The sequence below is a fragment of the Salmo salar genome, chromosome ssa17, assembly GCF_905237065.1.
Source record: "Salmo salar chromosome ssa17, Ssal_v3.1, whole genome shotgun sequence".
Lineage (NCBI taxonomy): Eukaryota > Metazoa > Chordata > Actinopteri > Salmoniformes > Salmonidae > Salmo > Salmo salar.
Genome location: NC_059458.1, coordinates 16,761,746 through 16,781,836, shown reverse-complemented (window position 1 = coordinate 16,781,836; position 20,091 = coordinate 16,761,746). Strand labels below are relative to the sequence as shown.

The following is a 20,091-nucleotide window of genomic DNA, read 5'->3' as shown; positions in this document are numbered from 1 at the left end:
TACAAAATACAATATGTTGGGGGAAATATGGACTTAATTAGGTGAATGTTGATATTTGGTCCAAGTATGATACTTACCTTGGCTGAGGATTGGCTGTCTCTGAGGCAGGCAAAGTAAATAATTTCCTCATTATGTGACAATGAACTTTGCTTATGTCCTGGAATTCAGTAGTTTACGAGTGACCTTATCAATTGAAAATCTTTGCTTTTCAACGTTTATCAAGGCCACAATACTTCAACAACAAAGTATGTGTACTGTACATGTGTAGTCTGTGTTGTGGGTCTGTTATAGCCACTCTGTGTTTGTTTATGTGACTGCATGTGTGCAAACGGAGACATATGTGTGTTCACTCATACGCACCAATGCATAGCTGAGTGTGTATGCATGACAACACTGTAACTGTGTGTCTGTGTCTCCCTCCCAGGCCTGTGTAACTCAGCAGACAGCTGGATGATTGTGCCTAACATCAAGCAGAACCACTACACCGTCCACGGCCTGCAGAGTGGCACCAAGTACATCTTCATCGTCAAAGCCATCAACCAGGCAGGTGCCCGCAGCAGTGAGCCAGGGACACTCAAAACCAACAGTAAGGGCGCCATACATTACGATATAAGGAAACTTGGCATAATGACATACAGTTTTAGAGAAGTATCTTGTGATTCTTACCTAATATGGTCACAAGATTATGTATCAATACAGTGTCCATATTAGGACAGCATCACATGTCGGGGATGGTGTCCTAATATGGACACCATACATACAGCTGCTGCCTTCATAGCCTATCCTATCATAGCCCCTTGCTAACTTAACCATGTTGTCTCTCTCCGTCCTCTTCGTCCAGGCCAACCATTCAAGCTGGACCCCAAGTCCGCCCACAAGAAGCTGAAGGTCTCCCATGACAACCTGACGGTGGAGCGTGACGAGACGACATCGAAGAAGGGACACGGCCAGGAACGCTTCACCAGCCAGAGTAGCTACGGAGTCGTCGGTAACGTTTACATCGACAGCGGACGCCACTACTGGGAGGCCCTGATTGGAGGAAGCACATGGTGAGTTAGACCTGGGAGACCTGATGGACCAATGTCTTGCTCTGAGCCACATGGTGTTTGGCCTGATGGATCTGGCTGGGTAGAATGACAGAGATAGAGGGGCGGTTATGTTACGCCACTTTCTAAGTCACTTTAAGGCACATTTATACAATGTAGACAGAGAAAGATTCAATGCACATTTAACCTCTATGGGCTAGGTGGGACGCTCACCTACTCAACAGCCAGTGTAATCCCGTGGCGCGTTATTCAAATTCCTCAAAAATGCAAAAACTTCAATTTTTCAAACATATGACTATTTTACACCATTTTAAAGATAAGACTCTCATTAATCTAACCACACTGTCCGATTTCAAAAAGGCTTTACAATGAAAGCAAAACATTATGTTATACAATACATGCATGTTTTGTTCAATCAAGTTCATATTTATATCAAAAATCAGCTTTTTACATTAGCATGTGACTAGCATGTGACTAGCATTCCCACCGAACACTGCCGGTGAATTTACTAAATTACTCACGATAAACGTTCACAAAAAGCATAACAATTATTTTAAGAATTATAGATACAGAACTCCTCTATGCACTCGATATGTCCGATTTTAAAATAGCTTTTCGGTGAAAGCACATTTTGCAATATTCTCAGTAGATAGCCCGGCATCACAGGGCTAGCTATTTAGACACCCAGCAAGTTTAGCACTCATCAAAGTCAGATTTACTATAAGAAAAATGTTATTACCTTTGCTGTCTTCGTCAGAATGCACTCCCAGGACTTCTACTTCAATAACAAATGTTGGTTTGGTTAAAAATAATCCATAGTTATATCCAAACAGCGGCGTTTTGTTTGTGCGTTCAAGACACTATCCGAAAGGGTAAATAAGGGTGACGAGCATGGCGCAATTCGTGACAAAAAAATTCTAAATATTCCATTACCGTACTTCGAAGCATGTCAACCGCTGTTTAAAATCAATTTTTATGCCATTTTTCTCATAAAAAAAGCGATAATATTTCGACCGGGAATCTGCGTTTAGGTAAACAGACGAAAGAAAATAAAGCATTCGGTCGACTCGGGCACGCGCCTAAGCCCATTGTACTCTGATCGGCCACTTGCCAAAAGCGATAATGTGTTTCAGCCAGAGGCTGCCTCGATATCGTTCAGCTTTTTCCCAGGCTCTGAGAGCCTATGGGAGCCGTAGGAAGTGTCACGTTATTGCAAAGATCCTCAGTCTTCAATAAAAATAGCCAAGATGAAACACAAGTTGTCAGACAGGCCACTTCCTTCATGGAATCTTCTCAGGTTTTGGCCTGCCAAATGAGTTCTGTTATACTCACAGACACCATTCAAACAGTTTTAGAAACTTTAGGGTGTTTTCTATCCTAAGCCAATAATGATATGCATATTCTAGTTACTGGGCAGGAGTAGTAACCAGATTAAATCGGGTACGTTTTTTATCCGGCCGTGTCAATACTGCCCCCTAGCCCTAACAGGTTAATAAGTACGAGTTTTTAACACTTGGTAAGTGTTCAAAAGTGTTGAAGTGTTTGGGTTTTAGAGGCTGGTTAACAGTGTCTTCTTACTTCTTTCTCTGCAGGTATGCGGTGGGCATCGCCTACAAGTCGGCCCCCAAGCACGAGTGGATCGGCAAGAACTCGGCCTCCTGGGTCCTGTGCCGCTGCAACAACTCGTGGGTGGTGCGTCACAACAGTAAGGAGCTGGCCATCGAGCCTTCGCCCCACCTGCGCCGCGTGGGTGTCCTGCTGGACTACGACGCCGGCTCGCTTACCTTCTACGACGCCGTGGGCTCGCAGCACCTGCACACGTTCCACGTGTCCTTCGCCCAGCCTGTGTGCCCCGTCTTCAACGTGTGGAACAAGTGTCTGACTGTCCTCACGGGTCTGCCCATCCCTGAACACCTAGAAGGGTTGGAAACCCAGGACTGAGACCCCTTGGGAACTAGAGTTCCCCCTGGCCAAACCAGACTAAGTTGGTTTAGGTTAAGTTAGGTTAAGCCACCTTCAAGGCACTTTGGGCCTCTATGACCTAGCAAAGGCCGTCTTCAATCTTGAATCATCCCAGAAAACGTCATGCTACCACCATTTAATTTTAGGCACTTTGGACCACCCCTTGGGCCAACGTCAATCGCACAGACCACCCTCGATTCAACCACAGACCGCTGTTTGCAGTGGGAAAGAAGGAAAGAGCTACGTAGCTGTACAGTTGTGAATTATAGCATTGCCCCACTCCCACCTTCATGATTATGGTACCAAAGTAGCCATGAATTTAAATGATTTTACTACCATTTTCCTGTGCTTATATGATAGATATTCATTATTGAAGTGTAAGAAAATAGCCTAGATAAATTCCAATATGTACATTTTCCCTTATGTTTACATATTGTTCATACATTATTTATGGTCCGTTTACAGGGATAGGAGACATTTATAAAGCTAGGGAAATTATTTTGATGCAATTTATCGATGTTACTGTCTAATCTAGGAAAAGTATTGTGTCCTAATACATTAATAATGTGTAAATTATACATATTTTGTGACAACATAATTTCTTTCTTCCTTACAGTACCTTAAACCCCCAAGCGTAAAAGTACCGTTGCATTTCAGACAAGCAGGGAAACACAACAAATTGTGTCTTTAATTTTTGTTATGTTTTGTCCTCTTTGCAATGGGATAGGTCCTTTGTAGTTCAGCCATGCATGTTATTGTGAATCTCTCAGGTCTATTCCAAATCCTATTTTCCTCCATGAAAATAATGCAAACTACTTTGTCCTCTCCTGAGTGAATACTAACTTCCTACTGTCCTTAGCAGTTGTCACAAACCTGAACTGAAAAACACTTCCACTTTGTTGTTAGGTACAGTGAGGACAAGACTATTACAATAATCTCTCTATTCAGGTCCAGTGACCGCTGGGAGGTAAATTTCAGTGACAACAATCATGCCTCTGGGCATTTGTCATCCATATGTCACACAGGAAAGCACCGCACTTACAAACTCAGTCATTATTTCACCAAGGTCGATGCCACCACTAGCCACAGCTTGACCTCAGCTTGACCACTGTATGACCCAGTGACCATGAACTCCAATGTTGTAGGATACGTCTCGCCACCACACACAGGCACTCCATGATGTACATAATATATTATGTTCTCTTTTACTCTGTCTTCTTTCAAAAGAAGGACCATCTAGATATTTTACAGACCATCTTTAAGTTTTTAAAGGAACAAAATGGATTGGTTCACTCATTAATATGTGTCTTAGGTGTGGTTTGGGATTATCTGTTTCCTTGTATTGGATGCAGCAATTATCTACTCTTCAATGTTACCACAAAAACAGTTTAAATTCAGTTGTGTGTTTGGACACTATTTTAGGAAAGAGGATCGGAATGCTTGTGTCACTGTACAAATATGAAGTAGCATTTGTCGACTGTCAAAGGTTCAATAAAGAAAGATACATTTTAACTTGTTTACTGCCTCCTGTACTGTATATTTTATACACACCGACACACACCGACACACACACACCGACACACACACACACACACACACACACACACACACACACACACACACACACACACACACACACACACACACACACACACACACACACACACACACACACACACATACTTTGTTGTAAACATCACTTTAGCAATAGTTACCGACCACCAACGTAGCCTAGTATATTGTTTTTTCTCTTTCTAGACCCTTGCCTTCCCACCATAAACCAACCCAGCCAGCCACCTATGTCTAAGTTTAGCCTACAAGCTGGTGAATTTATCCTGAGAACTTCCTGTAGACAACAGGGCCTCTTCCTAGTCTGCTAGAGGCTTTTGTCTCTGGTTCACAGGGGCAACGGTGTGACCGGGCAATATGGGCCTTACCCAAAACAATATGGGCCTCAGACAAAACAACAAAGAGCTGAATACAACTGACTGGGGTCTTTCCTCTTACAACTGACATACATGTTTGACAACTGTGTGTGTGTGTGTGTGTGTGTGTGTGTGTGTGTGTGTGTGTGTGTGTGTGTGTGTGTGTGTGTGTGTGTGTGTGTGTGTGTGGTACTCCACTGAGTGTCTCAGGGTTGCCATCCCACTGGGCAAAAACTGTGATGATGTGGAAAACTGATTGACTTGCAAAAAGTAATCAATGTAATTTAGTATTTTTTAAGCTGAATTCAATGACAGGGTGAAATCTTTGATTGATTTCACACTTGCATCATTTAGCAGACGCTCTTATCCAGAGCAACTAGGGTTAAGTGCCTTGATCAATGACCGATTTTTTTAAATCTTCACCTAGTCAACTTGGGGATTCAAACAAGCAAACTTTTGGTTACTGACCTAATGCTCTTAACCGCCAGGTTACCCGCCGTCAACATATCACATTGAATTCACGTTAGTTGACAGCTCAAACAAATGTAAATCAAAAATAGATGTTGAACTGACATCTGTGCCCAGTTGGACGGTACAGTGATTGTCAAGAGGCAGCTCTTGCACCAGCCCAGGAAACTGTTAGGATGACATGATTTTCAATGACATCTCTTTTGATCCACTGGTAGAAAAGCTTTAGGGATTTGCTGTGTGTTTGGTGTGTGTGTGATGGCATATGTACGTTGTGCATGAGTGAATGTGTATGTGTGCGTGCATGCATGCTTGTGCGCGCATGTGTGTATGCATATGTGATTGTGTGCGTGCATGTGTGTTGTTCATGAACTTACAGTGACCCTGCACATCAATTACTGGTCAGTGGAGGTCATGACTGAGCAGGAGTGCTGTGACATTTTCCTCATGGCTGGATGTTTGGCCAACACACCAGGAATCTTAGCTACCCGTGAGAGAACTGCCCAGAATCACAATCTACAGACACAGGACATGAAGGATAGCTGATAAGAGGGAAATAGGAAAAATAACAAAAACAAATGTCTATATCAACTGCCTTCATTCAATTTGATAAACATTGTCTGGTTTCATGTGGCTATTTCGTTGTATAACAAGCATCTACACATATTTCAATAGGGCACCCATGTTGCTGGTCACGTATTAAAAGGAAAAGAAACCCGAAAAAGTTGTCCATATAATTATACTTTACATTATGGCACATGATACTCTTTTCTTTCAACAAAAAGTATTACATCAACTGTGGATGCCGAGTCGAGTCAACTCCATGAATGGCCAGCAGAGGCCAGTATAATGTGAAAAGAAAGTACTTCATCCATAATCCATAACATCATTTGGGAAAATGATAGAAAGTCTTGTGCCAATGTCTAACGGTCAGGGTAGTGATATTAATATGATTCATTACAATGGGACCACACATGCCCAGTTGAATCTGTGTTGTCTGGCTCTTCATATGGGTTATGTTGAGGGTTAATATCTCTGATACAGGCGTCGAGCTATCAACAATGATCTGACAGTACTGATTGTACTTTATCAAAACAACATCTGTGAATTTGGAATACTATAACATAAACAAAGAAAACAAATAAGGGAAAGATCCTATTAATTCACTGACTACAGCTGTTCCATTAATCAACGTTGGATCCTAATCAAAAGCTTACTAATTCCTCTTTGACAATGTTTTGCTTCCTGCCATGTGTAATACATTTCCGTTTGATTCGCTGTGTGCCACTGATCGATCATATGAAGGCTGGGAAGCAATTCCATTTGATTATTTAAGTCCTACTGCAATGGGCACAGTTTTTCTAAAGTTATCTATCTGGATTTTGCCTAAATGCATGGGAATAGAATGGGAGTCCCCATTCAAGTAAACTATTTGTCAGTTCTATTCATTCTATGTCTACGCATTTAATCCTATCTGGTAGGCAAAATCCAGATGGACAATTTTTTTTAAACTGGGCCCTGGGATTACAGGATTATTAGGATAGATAAATGAGAAGGGAGGAGTTTTGGAGTCAGTTGTAAACAAGCATCATTCTTGCTTCCTTCTTTTCTGGTCTGATCAGACATGATCGGATGGCCTAAATGTTCACAATACGTGATTACAATGCACAACGAATGACATAGCGTGACAACCCTGACTTGCACATGACACATAATGCACCCATAATTCACTGTGTAAAAACACATGGAGACTTTTCATCAGATCGATATGGTTTGTACCAGCATAGTCAGACAGAGCATGCTCTGTATCCAGTTACACCAGTACTCACCCACAAAAAAGTTAAGCGAACATATCAAAGAGAAAGAATGTCAAAGAAGATAGAATTTCATACACTTTCTTGACATCATCATGTCTCAAGTGAAGATGGGAAGGTCGGTAATCACAACTATTAGTATATAAATATGATATCCTCCTATGTTCCCTCCATGAAGCCTAATCAGAACTGCAAAGGTATCAGGTCTGTAATCTAACATCATAATAGTTCTGATGTTCTTTCATCAGACCTAATCATAACTGAGAATAGCGGAGGAGCTCTTTGAGAGCTGGGTCAGAATGACAAATGATGCGGTCGTTTCATCTTAAATCACATTTTCCTCCAGCCCTCTCTCTCTATTTGGTTGAGGCAGCTCTGATAGCTCCTGTATCTGTCAGCACCACTCTCTTACATCCACACTGGGCAAGTTCAATTAAGAGGCAGCTCACAAATACACTCAATGCAAAGTTATGGACTCAGTCTCACCTCCAACGCACTCCCTTTCTTCTCTGTCTGTCTAGCTGTTTCTCTCTCTCTCTTTCTTCTCTGTATGTCTTGCTCTCTCTCTCTTTCTTCTCTGTCTGTCTTGCTGTTTCTTTCTTTCTCTCGCTTTCGTCTCTGTCTGTCTAGCTGTTTCTCTCTCTCTCTTTCTTCTCTGTATGTCTTGCTCTCTCTCTCTTTCTCTCTCTTCTCTGACTGCCTTGCTCTCTCTCTCTCTTCTCTGTCTGTCTTGCTGTTTCTCTCTCTCTCTTTCGTCTCTCTCTCTCTTCTGTATCTGTCTTGCTCTCTCTCTCTCTTTGTCTTTCTTGCAATTTTTCTCTCTCTCTCTTCTCTGTCTGTCTTACTGTTTCTCTCTCTCTCTCTCTCTCTCTCTCTTTCATCTCTGTCTGTCTTGTTCTCTCTCTTTCTGATTTGTCTGTCTTCCTGTTTCTCTCTCTCTATCTTCTCTGTCTGTCTTGCTGTTTCTCTCTCTCTTTCTTTTCTGTCTGTCTTGCTCTCTCTCTCTCTCTATCTTCTCTGTCTGTCTTGCTGTTTCTCTCTCTCTTTCTTTTCTGTCTGTCTTGCTCTCTCTCTCTCTCTTTCTTCTCTGTCTGTCTTGCTCTCTCTCTCTCTCTCTCTCTCTCTCACTCTCTCTCTTCTCTGACTGCCTTGCTCTCTCTCTCTCTTCTCTGTGTGTCTTGCTGTTTCTCTCTCTCTCTTCTCTGTGTGTCTTACTGTTTCTCTCTCTCTCTCTCTTTCTTCTCTCTCTCTCTCTTCTCTGTCTGTCTTGCTCTCTCTCTCTCTCTTTCTTCTCTGTCTGTCTTCCTGTTTCTCTCTCTCTCTCTCTCTCTCTCTCTCTTTCTTCCCTGTCTGTCTTGCTGTTTCTCTCTCTCTCTTTCTTCTCTCCCTCTCTCTCTCTTCTCTGTATGTCTTGCTCTCTCTCTCTTTCTTTCTTCTCTGTCTGTCTTGCTGTTTCTTTCTTTCTCTCGCTTTCCTCTCTGTCTGTCTAGCTGTTTCTCTCTCTCTCTTTCTTCTCTGTATGTCTTGCTCTCTCTCTCTTTCTCTCTCTTCTCTGTCTGTCTTGCTGTTTCTCTCTCTCTTTCTTCTCTCTCTCTCTTCTGTATCTGTCTTGCTCTCTCTCTCTCTTTGTCTTACTTGCTATTTTTCTCTCTCTCTCTTCTCTGTCTGTCTTGCTGTTTCTCTCTCTCTCTCTCTTTCATCTCTGTCTGTCTTGTTCTCTCTCTTTCTGATTTGTCTGTCTTGCTGTTTCTCTCTCTCTCTCTCTCATCTTTGTCTGTCTTCCTATTTCTCTCAATCTTCTCTGTCTGTCTTGCTGTTTCTCTCTCTCTCTCTCTCTCTCTTTTCTTTTCTGTCTGTCTTGCTCTCTCTCTCTCTTTCTTTGTCTGTCTTGCTCTCTCTCTCTCTCTCTCTCTCTCTCTTCGCTCTCTCTCTTCTCTGACTGCCTTGCTCTCTCTCTCTCTTCTCTGTGTGTCTTGCTGTTTCTCTCTCTCTCTTCTCTGTCTGTCTTACTGTTTCTCTCTCTCGCTCCCTCTTTCTTCTCTCTCTCTCTCTCTTCTCTGTCTGTCTTGCTCTCTCTCTCTCTCTCTTTCTTCTCTGTCTGTCTTCCTTTTCTCTCTCTCTCTCTCTCTCTCTCTCTCTCTTTCTTCCCTGTCTGTCTTGCTGTTTCTCTCTCTCTCTCTTCTCTGTATGTCTTGCTCTCTCTCTCTCTTTCTTTCTTCTGTCGGTCTTGCTCTCTCTCTCTCTTTCTTTCTTCTGTCGGTCTTGCTGTTTCTCTCTATATATCTTCTGTCTGTCTTGCTCTCTCTCTTCTCTGTCTGTCTTGCTCTCTCTCTCTCTCTTTCTTCTCTGTCTGTCTTCCTGTTTCTCTCTCTCTCTCTCTCTCTCTCTCTCTCTCTCTCTCTCTCTCTCTCTCTCTCTCTCTCTCTCTCTCTCTCTCTCTCTTTCTTCCCTGTCTGTCTTGCTGTTTCTCTCTCTCTCTTTCTTCTCTCTCTCTCTCTCTCTTCTCTGTATGTCTTGCTCTCTCTCTCTTTCTTTCTTCTCTGTCTGTCTTGCTGTTTCTTTCTTTCTCTCGCTTTCCTCTCTGTCTGTCTAGCTGTTTCTCTCTCTCTCTTTCTTCTCTGTATGTCTTGCTCTCTCTCTCTTTCTCTCTCTTCTCTGACTGCCTTGCTCTCTCTCTTCTCTGTCTGTCTTGCTGTTTCTCTCTCTCTTTCTTCTCTCTCTCTCTTCTGTATCTGTCTTGCTCTCTCTCTCTCTTTGTCTTTCTTGCTATTTTTCTCTCTCTCTCTCTTCTCTCTCTGTCTTGCTGTTTCTCTCTCTCTCTCTCTTTCATCTCTGTCTGTCTTGTTCTCTCTCTTTCTGATTTGTCTGTCTTGCTGTTTCTCTCTCTCTCTCTCTCTCTTCTCTGTCTGTCTTCCTATTTCTCTCAATCTTCTCTGTCTGTCTTGCTGTTTCTCTCTCTCTCTCTCTCTTTCTTTTCTGTCTGTCTTGCTCTCTCTCTCTCTCTTTCTTCTCTGTCTGTCTTGCTCTCTCTCTCTCTCTCTCTCTCGCTCTCTCTCTTCTCTGACTGCCTTGCTCTCTCTCTCTCTTCTCTGTGTGTCTTGCTGTTTCTCTCTCTCTCTTCTCTGTCTGTCTTACTGTTTCTCTCTCTCGCTCTCTCTTTCTTCTCTCTCTCTCTCTTCTCTGTCTGTCTTGCTCTCTCTCTCTCTTTCTTCTCTGTCTTCCTTTCTCTCTCTCTCTCTCTCTCTCTCTCTCTCTCTCTCTCTCTCTCTCTCTCTTCTCTGTATGTCTTGCTCTCTCTCTCTCTTTCTTTCTTCTGTCGGTCTTGCTGTTTCTCTCTATATATCTTCTGTCTGTCTTGCTCTCTCTCTTCTCTGTCTGTCTTGCTGTTTCTCTCTCTCTCTCTCTCTCTTTCTTTTCTGTCAGTCTTGCTCTCTCTCTATCTCTTTCTTCTCTGTCTGTCTTGCTGTTTCTCTTTCTCTCTCTCTTTCTTCTCTCTGTCTTGTTCTCACTCTCTCTCTCTCTTATTTGTTGTCTGTCTTGCTGTTTCTCTCTCTCTGTGTCTGTCTGTCTTTCTGTCTTGCTCTCTCTCTCTCTCTCTCTCTCTCTTTCCCACATTTAGTCAGTCAGCCAGTGAGTCAGTCTCTCCATCCTTTCACAATAGTCAGCAATTTTATCCTGACAGCCAAGAGAATCCAATTATTTTGCACCCCTCAAATCCTAAAATCTTCACTGAGGGTGAAACAAACTTGGACAGGCCCCCGTTTTACCACTGCACCAGCTAATTAAGTGATGTTAATTTATTGCACTCCACATTTGCGAGGGCTTCTGTGCTTTCAAGTCATTGAAAAAAAAGCAGTTTGAGTAGCCGAGCGGCTGAAAACGATAAAGCCATAAATTGAAAGGTCACCGCATCAGCGCTAACGTGTTACCTAGGTGTTCCAGTCTTCTCCCTGACCTTTCCTTTCCACTAATCTACAAAGTAAGAGCAGATCCAATGGGAATAGAGATGGTGAGGGCAGCCGAGCAACAATGAACAGTGAGGTCACTCAAGGACGTGCGCAGCCAGTTTTCATCCGACCGTTAACATTCTGAAGAGAAGCTCTAGCTTACACTGACTCCCAGACACAGGACATGTACAGCCTCCTGGCTGGGTAAAATAGATGCTGACGCTCCAATGGCAATGGCTCACCACAGTTTAGCCCTCCCCCTCAAGGTCTGAGCAGTTTAACAGCACATTTTCTGTAATTCATTTGTTTTTTTGCCATGGCTATGACGTGTTCATATGCTATCTGGAGGGGGCACACTAGTATCCAATAGTGAAAAAGCAGAGAGCCTCACTTATGTCACGCCAGGTTGAAACGGCGCTGCCATTAAAAAAAATGAAGATAGCAGAGAGATGATGTGAGACGCTGTGACTCAGTAGGTTGAACAAACAAGCGGAGGTTTGTTTGCACAGGGGGGCGGGATATGACGGGGCGCATCGCAAGGCTAATTGCTTATGGATTACCTGTGCAGAGTCCCCTTGGAGACATATATATTGGTGGCGCTCTCCCAGGTGACACTTAAAATGGCATGTTGCTGCCCCTGTTGTGTTGAAGGAAAGACAGTTTAGTATTAGATGAATCTGTGTGTGTGAAGGGGGTTGGGGGGTTAGTGTGGGTGTGTGCTTGTGTGCGTGCATGTGAGGGGGTCTGTCTGTCTGTCTGTCTGTCTGCCTGTCTATCTGTCTGTCTGTCTGGTCTGTCTGCCTGGTCTGTCTGTGCACTTAAAAACGTACTGAAACAAATACGCTTCACTCATAGCGTCTCCTACAGCACCACACAGACCTCATTCCCATAGACGTCACAGATAGTAATCTGATTTGACGCCTGACCATGACCAAATATGCAAGCAGCCACCCAGCATGTATCATTGAATAACTAATGATAGAGTGAGGATTAAGACAAAAAAAATAGAAGAAAATCAAAGTTATCGGGCCTTATTGCTTAAATAATGGTGTGTATATGAACAGGAAAGATGTGTACAGCAGTAGTTATATAGGATGAGCCTTGACTAGAATACAGTATATACATATGAAGTGGGTAAAACAGTATGTAAACATTATTAAAGTGACCATTGTTCAATGACTCCATATATATATATATATATATATATATATATATATATATATATATATATATATATATATATATATATGTGCAGAAGTCTCTAAGGTGCAGGGTAGAGTACTGGGTGGTAACAGGCTGGTAACAGTGACTGAGGTTCAGGGCAGCGTACTGGGTGGAGGCACCTGTACTGTCTCCTACTTCTAGATGGTAGCAGGGAAAACCATCCGTGGCTGAGGTGGCTGAGGTCATTGATGATCTTCCTGGCCTTCCTGTGACACCGGGCGATGAAGATGTCCTGGAGGGCAGGCAGTGTGGCCCCCAACTATGTGTGAAAGCAATATCTTTAAATACATCTGGACATTATGCAAATGTTACCCTTTTACCAGACATATACATGACAAAGGTTGTCATATTTGCCTTTGATTTTGACATCAAGAAGATTATTGCTCTTCAAAGCTCCCCTGGAGTTTGCCATTCAGGACGAATGACCTGCATAAAGATCTCTCATCAGGGGACGAAAAATGTACATTTTCTAAATGAAAAAACAAACCCAGCATATTGATTCGCTTTGATATAACATCCCTTAACTCCTCTTGATGATAGGCAAAATGAAAATAAATGTTCTTACCAGGTGAGTTGTGAGTAGAATGGGAATGATCCAGTTTCTACATCTGAACACCAGAGGGTGCTGTGGACACATGAATGAACCCAAGTGGATGCTTAGTGGCCTGGGAAAACCTGGCTTGGAGCCCCATGGTGTCTCATTTCTACCTCTGCAACACTGTCGTGCAGAGAGCTAACACCGAACAGAGGCGGCAGAGACAACGCTCATGCAAGACAATGCAAAACAAGACTTTATTCTCATTTGGTTGGTCACGTATGCTTTCCGTGTCGCCCATTCTTACGCCAAACCGAGACCTAGCCCCTCCGGTGTGGATTTTTGTCAGAAAATAGATTTCCACCATGTTTTTACTCTAAGCCTCCCTCAACCCGTTCCATATTCACGACCCTCCATGTTTGCTACTTCCTGGGGGCAGCCGGCGAAATCATGTATTTTAGGAGATGAATGTCCACATTCACTCGCAGCAGTTAGTGTGCTGAATGCATGCCAGAGTGATACAAACAACCTGGGGATGTTGGTTAAGTTTAATATCCATTTGGCGTTGCGATTTTATGGGTCAGCACGGCTCCAGTGAGACGAGCGTCAGTCGAGAGACTCTCCATTGCACACCTTGAATTATAAATCTGATGCATATACTGTAGCAATGCAATCCAGCTCCATTCGCTACAGATGACTGCAACCAAAGAGCATTGATACTATCTATACATTGTACACTAACTGGGCTAACTGCTCTGCAGATACTGAGCAGTAGATAGACACAACTGGACTACATCTCTAAACGTTAACTCAATCCTTTGGAGTCATAGAGGTGCAGTAAAAGGTTGTCCATTAAATAATAATGACTAATGAACAAAGGAAATATTCTACCTTCTGCTGGTGCAAACTGATTATAACACAAGTGTAAAAAAAACAAGTGTGTGTGTGTGTGTGTGTGTGTGTGTATATGTGCACAAACTCAGTGTGTGTGTGTGTTTCTCTGAGTTTGTGTGTGCATGTCTGCACATGCCTGTGTGCGTGTGCTTCTGTCTGTGTGCATGTGTGTGTTTCTCTGAGAGTGTGCATGTGTGTATGTGTGTGTGTGTGTGATTATGCATGTTTTACCATAGTCTCTGATATTCTTCTCACCACGTCTGACCTGTAGATTGACAGGGATCTCCAGGGGTACTGAGGAGGATACTTTAAAGCACTTTGTAGGAATAGTCAGCCAGCAACACAACAGGGGATTCAAGGCATCACTCCTTCAATCAACCTGTAGAATTGGAGTGAGCTGCTCAACAGCGGCCCACTCACACTCCAGAGCACAGAGAGGGGATTTCAGAGCCTCACAGGTAGCCCTTTGTAGGCCTGCCAAATCTACGGCAGGGGGGTGGAAGCCCATTTCCACCCCGAGTCCATCTCTCCACCCCTCTGCCTGGACTAGTTTGAAGACTTTTAACCTCAGCCTTCTTTCTTAGGGGTGGGGATAATTCATGGGGATCTAAAGCTGAGATCTTGTGAAATGCCATTGGGATTCGACTTCCTCTTACTGTATATTCTCACTATAGGTGTATAGTTCTGTCTACAGCTGAATGATATTTTGAATTAATATAAAAGGTATCGAAACAGATGAAAGCGCTTATCACTAATTCATGGGGATCTAAAGCTGAGATCCTGTGAAATGCCAGTGGGATTCGACTTCCTCTTACCGTATATTCTCACTATAGGTGTATAGTTCTGTCTACAGCTGAATTATATTTTGAATGAATATAAAAGGAATCAAAACAGATGAAAGCACTTATCACAACAGTGCCATGAATCGACGGTATGCAGATGGGGTATTACGGATCAATAGTTTGTTAGTCTCCCCTGTTAGACGCTCTGTCAAAGGTAAGTGAATGTGCCCATGGACTCTTTGTAAAATGCAAACCTAATGGTTGGATCAAAGGTCGAGCGGCAGAGACCAGCAGTTCAAAATCGATGGCCGGATTAATCTCGTTCCACTGTGCAGCTATTACAGCAGGGGAGTGATCACTAGACCATGGCAAAGGCCAGCATTCGTCTCTGTAATGATCAAATGTGTCGGATGACAAAAGGTCCACTTCTAGGAACCACTGCAACATAGACATAGACTCTCCACCTTTTCAGCCTTGACAAAGATGCACTTCGATTGAGACGTATGCCAAACACTGTGAGGCATTATTCTCCCTGACATGCTACTGTGCACCTCTCTTTCCAACACCTTATCCATACCATTAAGTGATGAGCAGTATGATTCCATGGAAAGAAAGAGGGGTGGAAGGATACCGTGAGTAATCTTAAACCCCTAAATCTGGAATTGTAAGCTTAACTGGCTATTTATAGTCCTTTAGTCTCAACCCTAGCACCCAATAAAACCCCTCATTCTCCTCCCTTACCAACTTTTTTATATAAGCAGATTGGCATGGGAGGAAGCAGAATTGAATGGAAACTATTCAAATTGAGACTTTGCTGTATTATTTTCCACCAGAATCCCCTGACAACCAGAGCTGGCCTTTTATATTAACCCTGGCTCCCTCTTCCTCCCCCTCTTCCTCCCGAACCTCCAGCACCAACCAACCACCAGCCTCCAAGGGATCAATTGAACTACAAATTCAATGAATTCTTTGGCAGCTCCTGTATTTCCTTGGAGAAACCACTCCTCTAGCTATCAGTCGAGGGGGAAAAAAAGAGAGCAAAAAAAGAGGAGAAAAAGCGTCAGTTTGCTATGGGATGTTTAGCGCGTGGCTCTGACTGGTCTTGGCAAAGGAGTTGCTGCGTTCCCTCCCAGCAAGGCTAAATACAATGCTGTAAGAGGAAATGAAAGAGGGCCAAAGGATAAGATCAGGAAATACAATAAGGAGCTGTCTTGTAAACAACACCTTGATGGCAAAAACAGATAATACAAGGAAGTGTATTGAACAGCCATTACATTTTTTTCTGACAGGGGGTGGATGTTTGCAGTTTTTTCAGGGTGTGTTTGCCGTTTTTCAGTTTTTTAAACAATTGCTTGTTTAAATCACCCTATTTCTCGTTCCAGTCACGATACATAATGCACTTTCACCACATTCAGCATGCTCATAAATAGCATACATAAGCAAAGATTTGGCATTATCATTGATTTTATTCATACATTAATAGGCCACCCTTGAAGATAATGAACTTAGCTGGTGTACGCATTATTCACTCAATAGGACAAAATAATAATATTAGATATTAATATTTGTTTTCGGCGCATGGGTGATTAGTTGTGGGTGTGTGAGAACCTGTTTAGAAAATATGATGAGTGTGAAGACCCCGAAGGGAGGATCAACTTTATAGGGCAGAACAAGTGAACCGTTCCACCAGCGTATAAGACATACCCGAAAGGATGCTGTGACACATTTACTTCCTCAGGCCTCATCTCACCAAGTGGTCTAATGGAAGAATATTTCTAAAAGTTATCTTCCGGCATAATATATAATATAATACATGCCATTTAGCAGATGCTTTTATCTAAAGCGACTTACGGTCATGCGTCCATACATGAAAGATAACTACTTAATTTAATGGATGTAAAGTGCCTGTAGGTCGAAACATGGAATAGCTAGTTCCATCTCTCACATTATGGCGTCCTGAAAAAGGCATCTCTTTCTCCTTCTTTCGATTGCAAATGAGAGTGCAGCCCAACAATAACAACAACAACAACAGCAGCAGCAGCTGTATGTCTGTCGAGGAGGAAGTCTGTGTTCTTCTACAATAGCTGACAGAGCGGTGTTTGTCCACGTCAGCAGTTTATGTGACAGCCTGAGGAAGTCTTAAAGTACTGATCTCCAGGATTGGATGGAGTCGTTTGATCACCACAACACTGTACTTCTTCCAGTACTTTCAGGACTCTCAGTCCCTCTCCTCTTGAAGGTTGGAGGAGCTTCTACCTACATACCATTGATGTCTGGAGGAGTGGTGCTGATGGTCGGAAGACTATTGTGTTCTAATAGCCTGACCGCCCACACGCACACGGTGGTTGAGTGACACTTTATCAGTGGAAATGTCCCCATAATTATAAGTTAACTGCACCCACACAACTTGTGCGGGCACTTTGAAGATTCATAATGAAGACTGAGAAAGTTTCTGCATGAGGGGAATAAAAATAAAAATGTACTTTTCTTAATGTTGATTAGTGACCATTCATCTGGTATTGTTATTTGATATGATCTGTTGGAAAATATCTATGTACTGTACATGGTGTGCCGTACATTCCATGCAAAAAGTTTTTCCACGTCATAGCAGCAAAATGTATAAGATGCTGGGGATAAGTTAGTGGGGATAAGTTAGTTATCACGTCACTTGATTTCATCATAACAGTTTACAACACAGTTATAAGAGCCATCCTAGATTATTAGGACATTCCCCAGGCCAAGTGGAGGCTGCTGAGGGGAGGACGTCTCGTAATAATGCCTGGAATGGAGCAAATGTAATGGTATCAATCACGTGTTGGATACCATTCCATGGACTCCATTCCAGACAGTATTATGAGCCGTCCTCCCCTCAGCAGCATCCACCGCCCAAGCCAGGTCCTCATTTTATCTGATGAGCAAGGATGGCCACGCCGTCGCCATTCCTCACAGCTGGTAAAGATCAAGAGCGACAACACACACACACACACACACAAGCCTCTCCCAATCTCCCAACACCCGTGGATGTGTACTGCATAAGTCTCTATGAGTGAGAGGTGAACTCCCGATTAAACACTACTCGCCGCCACGATTATCCTTCCTCCCTCCGTGACATAAGCCCAGGCATTTAGATCACTTAGCTCTTTCTGAATCACTGTCTCTCTCTGGAGCTCACAGTATCCTCCTCCCCGGCAGCCAAAGACATGGGGAGGAGGATAAGGGTTCATCAGACAAGAAATAACCCATCAGGGTGAAAATATTCCTCCGTCCTCACCTACACCCTTGACTTTGTATCTTCATTCCTGCTCTCTTCAAATGTCTTTGAATGTTGTTCACTTATTTGCAATTCTCTCTCTTTAACGTCGAATGACAACACGCTCTTCTGAACATGAACATGTACAAATTACCTTGACTAACCTGTAACCCCGCATATTGACTCGGTACCCACCTTGATAAAGCCTCATTATTGTTATTTCATTGTGTTACTTTATATATATTTTTTGACTTTAGTTTATTTAGTAAATATTTTCTTAACTCCATTTCTTGAACTGCATTGTTGGTTAAAGACTTGTAAGTAAGCATTTCACGTTAAGGTCTACACCTGTTGTATTCGGCGCATGTGACAAAAACAATTTGATTTTAACCTTCTGGAATAGAAAAGACTGGACTTCCATGCATTTTTTTTATTCCCCCATGACTGGTACACTACAACTCATTTGTTAGATAACTTTGTTCTGGCCCACTGCGCCTGAATTTTGTTTTAAATTAAGTTCCCAAGGTGATTATAAATATTGTCAGTCCTGGTAATAGGTCAATTTAAAATGTTGCGACTCTTGAGACTCGGGGCAGATTTCTCCTCCTCCACTCTTTGTGTGAGCTTGTCAACACCCCAAAGTCACTTTCGCTGTCTTTCTTCACAACGGAGTTAGCGAAAATTGATTCTACCTCATTGCCTAAGCGACCTCTGAAACCGACTTCTGTGTCGGGCCAACCTGTGCTGACAACCCCCCACTGGAGTAAAAAGTCGGCACATGGGCGCCAGCTCCCGCTCTATACACCACACCGCTGTCTCCATGCCCCAGGATCCTCTCTGTTCCAATCCTGATTGACTTCCCTCCTGCTCAAAGCCTGCCAGCTCTGTAGGTCATTCAGCTAGTAGAAAAGAGACAAAAAAATGGAAAGAGAAACAGGGGAGTGAGTGAGAAAATTTAACAAAGAACCCACATTGGCTCTCACAGTGTGGTGCTGGTATATCTCAGTTTCTGTAGACTGTGGAGCATGGCAGAGTCTGTACATCTGTCCATTTGTCTGTGGCATGGTGAAATTCACTTATTTTATGTCTGGTATGACCTGAAAGGGAGAAACATTTGCTTGGGGAGAAAGTTAAAAGCATCAAGGAAAGTCTAATATGAAAGTGAAAGTATAGTTTGTGGTTGTGCATTTTCAAGCGGTGTATTAAAATGACCTGAAATGAGGAAGTGCAACCGCTACCCAGGGACTGTAATGCTATATTGTTTTTGTCATGACTGTTTCTATGCACTTTCAACAGTATCCACTTTCTATGCAATTATAGGCACAAATGGGTTTTAAATGGTCAACACTGAGTAAAATAACTACGGCACTCAGTCTCCGTAGCAAAGTGTCTTAAATTGGAGTTGAACATGTGGGTACTCGACGTCACATGTCCTCCTCCTCACCAGCTAATTGGTATTCATTAGCAGGCAAACGTCAACAGAACTTGGCACTAACGGAACATCCTGTTCTTCTCTGTTTAACCATGGGAGAGTCGGGGGGAGCATTAGCTGTAGTAGTCTTTGAGAAGAAGCTGTTTGGAAATGATGTGAGTGTTAATTGGGCTGAGGACGTGCTCATTTTTTCTGTCTTCTGGGGACTGCCTATGTAGTACCAAAACCTAGCCAATCAGCAATGTACAGTTGCTCCGTTTTCCTGTCAGAACAGCTTGTTCTGACACAACACACCTCTCAAGAGTTCAGAGCTTCAATTTGCTTTGTAGGTGTTTTATTTGTGACTTTTTTCTCTTGAGACATTTTTAAATTTGGCACGCACTTCAGAGTCAAATAGGACTACCGAAGTAGGATTCGGGTCCTTTTAAAAATGTAACGTTAATTCTCATTACAAAATGAACATCGTTGGAGAATAATCCTTGGCAGTTAAAGCAGGGAATGTGCTAATATTTCCACAAGACTAAATACGTCAAGCATGACTGGAGAGAACCGGGAAGTAGGCCGCCCGTTGCGGAAAGGAAGGGAAGTCGACGTGAGAAGATCACTGTGTAGTTGTGAAGGGAGACTGGGGCATCTGACGCAGGCAAGAGAGGATGGGCTGTGTGTGTGTGTATGTAAGTATGTGTGTATGTGTGTGTGTGTGTGTGTTTGTGCATGTTTGCGCGTGGCAAAGGAACACCGGCACAATTTGTAAAATGCAAATATGACCCAGTCAAACACGCAGGAGAGGGAGAAGAGTGAGACAGAGTGTA

At 42.9% G+C, this 20,091-nt stretch overlaps 1 protein-coding gene across 2 annotated transcripts in view; it reads left to right on the top strand.

Annotated features, from left to right (window-relative positions):
* Positions 1 to 4,524, top strand: part of LOC106575281 (E3 ubiquitin-protein ligase Midline-1) — a 60,896-nt gene extending 56,372 nt beyond the window's left edge. For both annotated transcript variants that reach the window (XM_014151709.2, XM_014151708.2), the window contains exons 8-10: positions 425 to 586; positions 842 to 1,049; positions 2,639 to 4,524. In XM_014151709.2, coding sequence (XP_014007184.1) covers positions 425 to 586; positions 842 to 1,049; positions 2,639 to 2,987 — 719 coding nt within the window. In that variant the 3' untranslated portion in view covers positions 2,988 to 4,524. The remainder of the gene's footprint in view (positions 1 to 424; positions 587 to 841; positions 1,050 to 2,638) is intronic.
* The last annotated feature ends 15,567 nt before the right edge of the window (positions 4,525 to 20,091 follow it).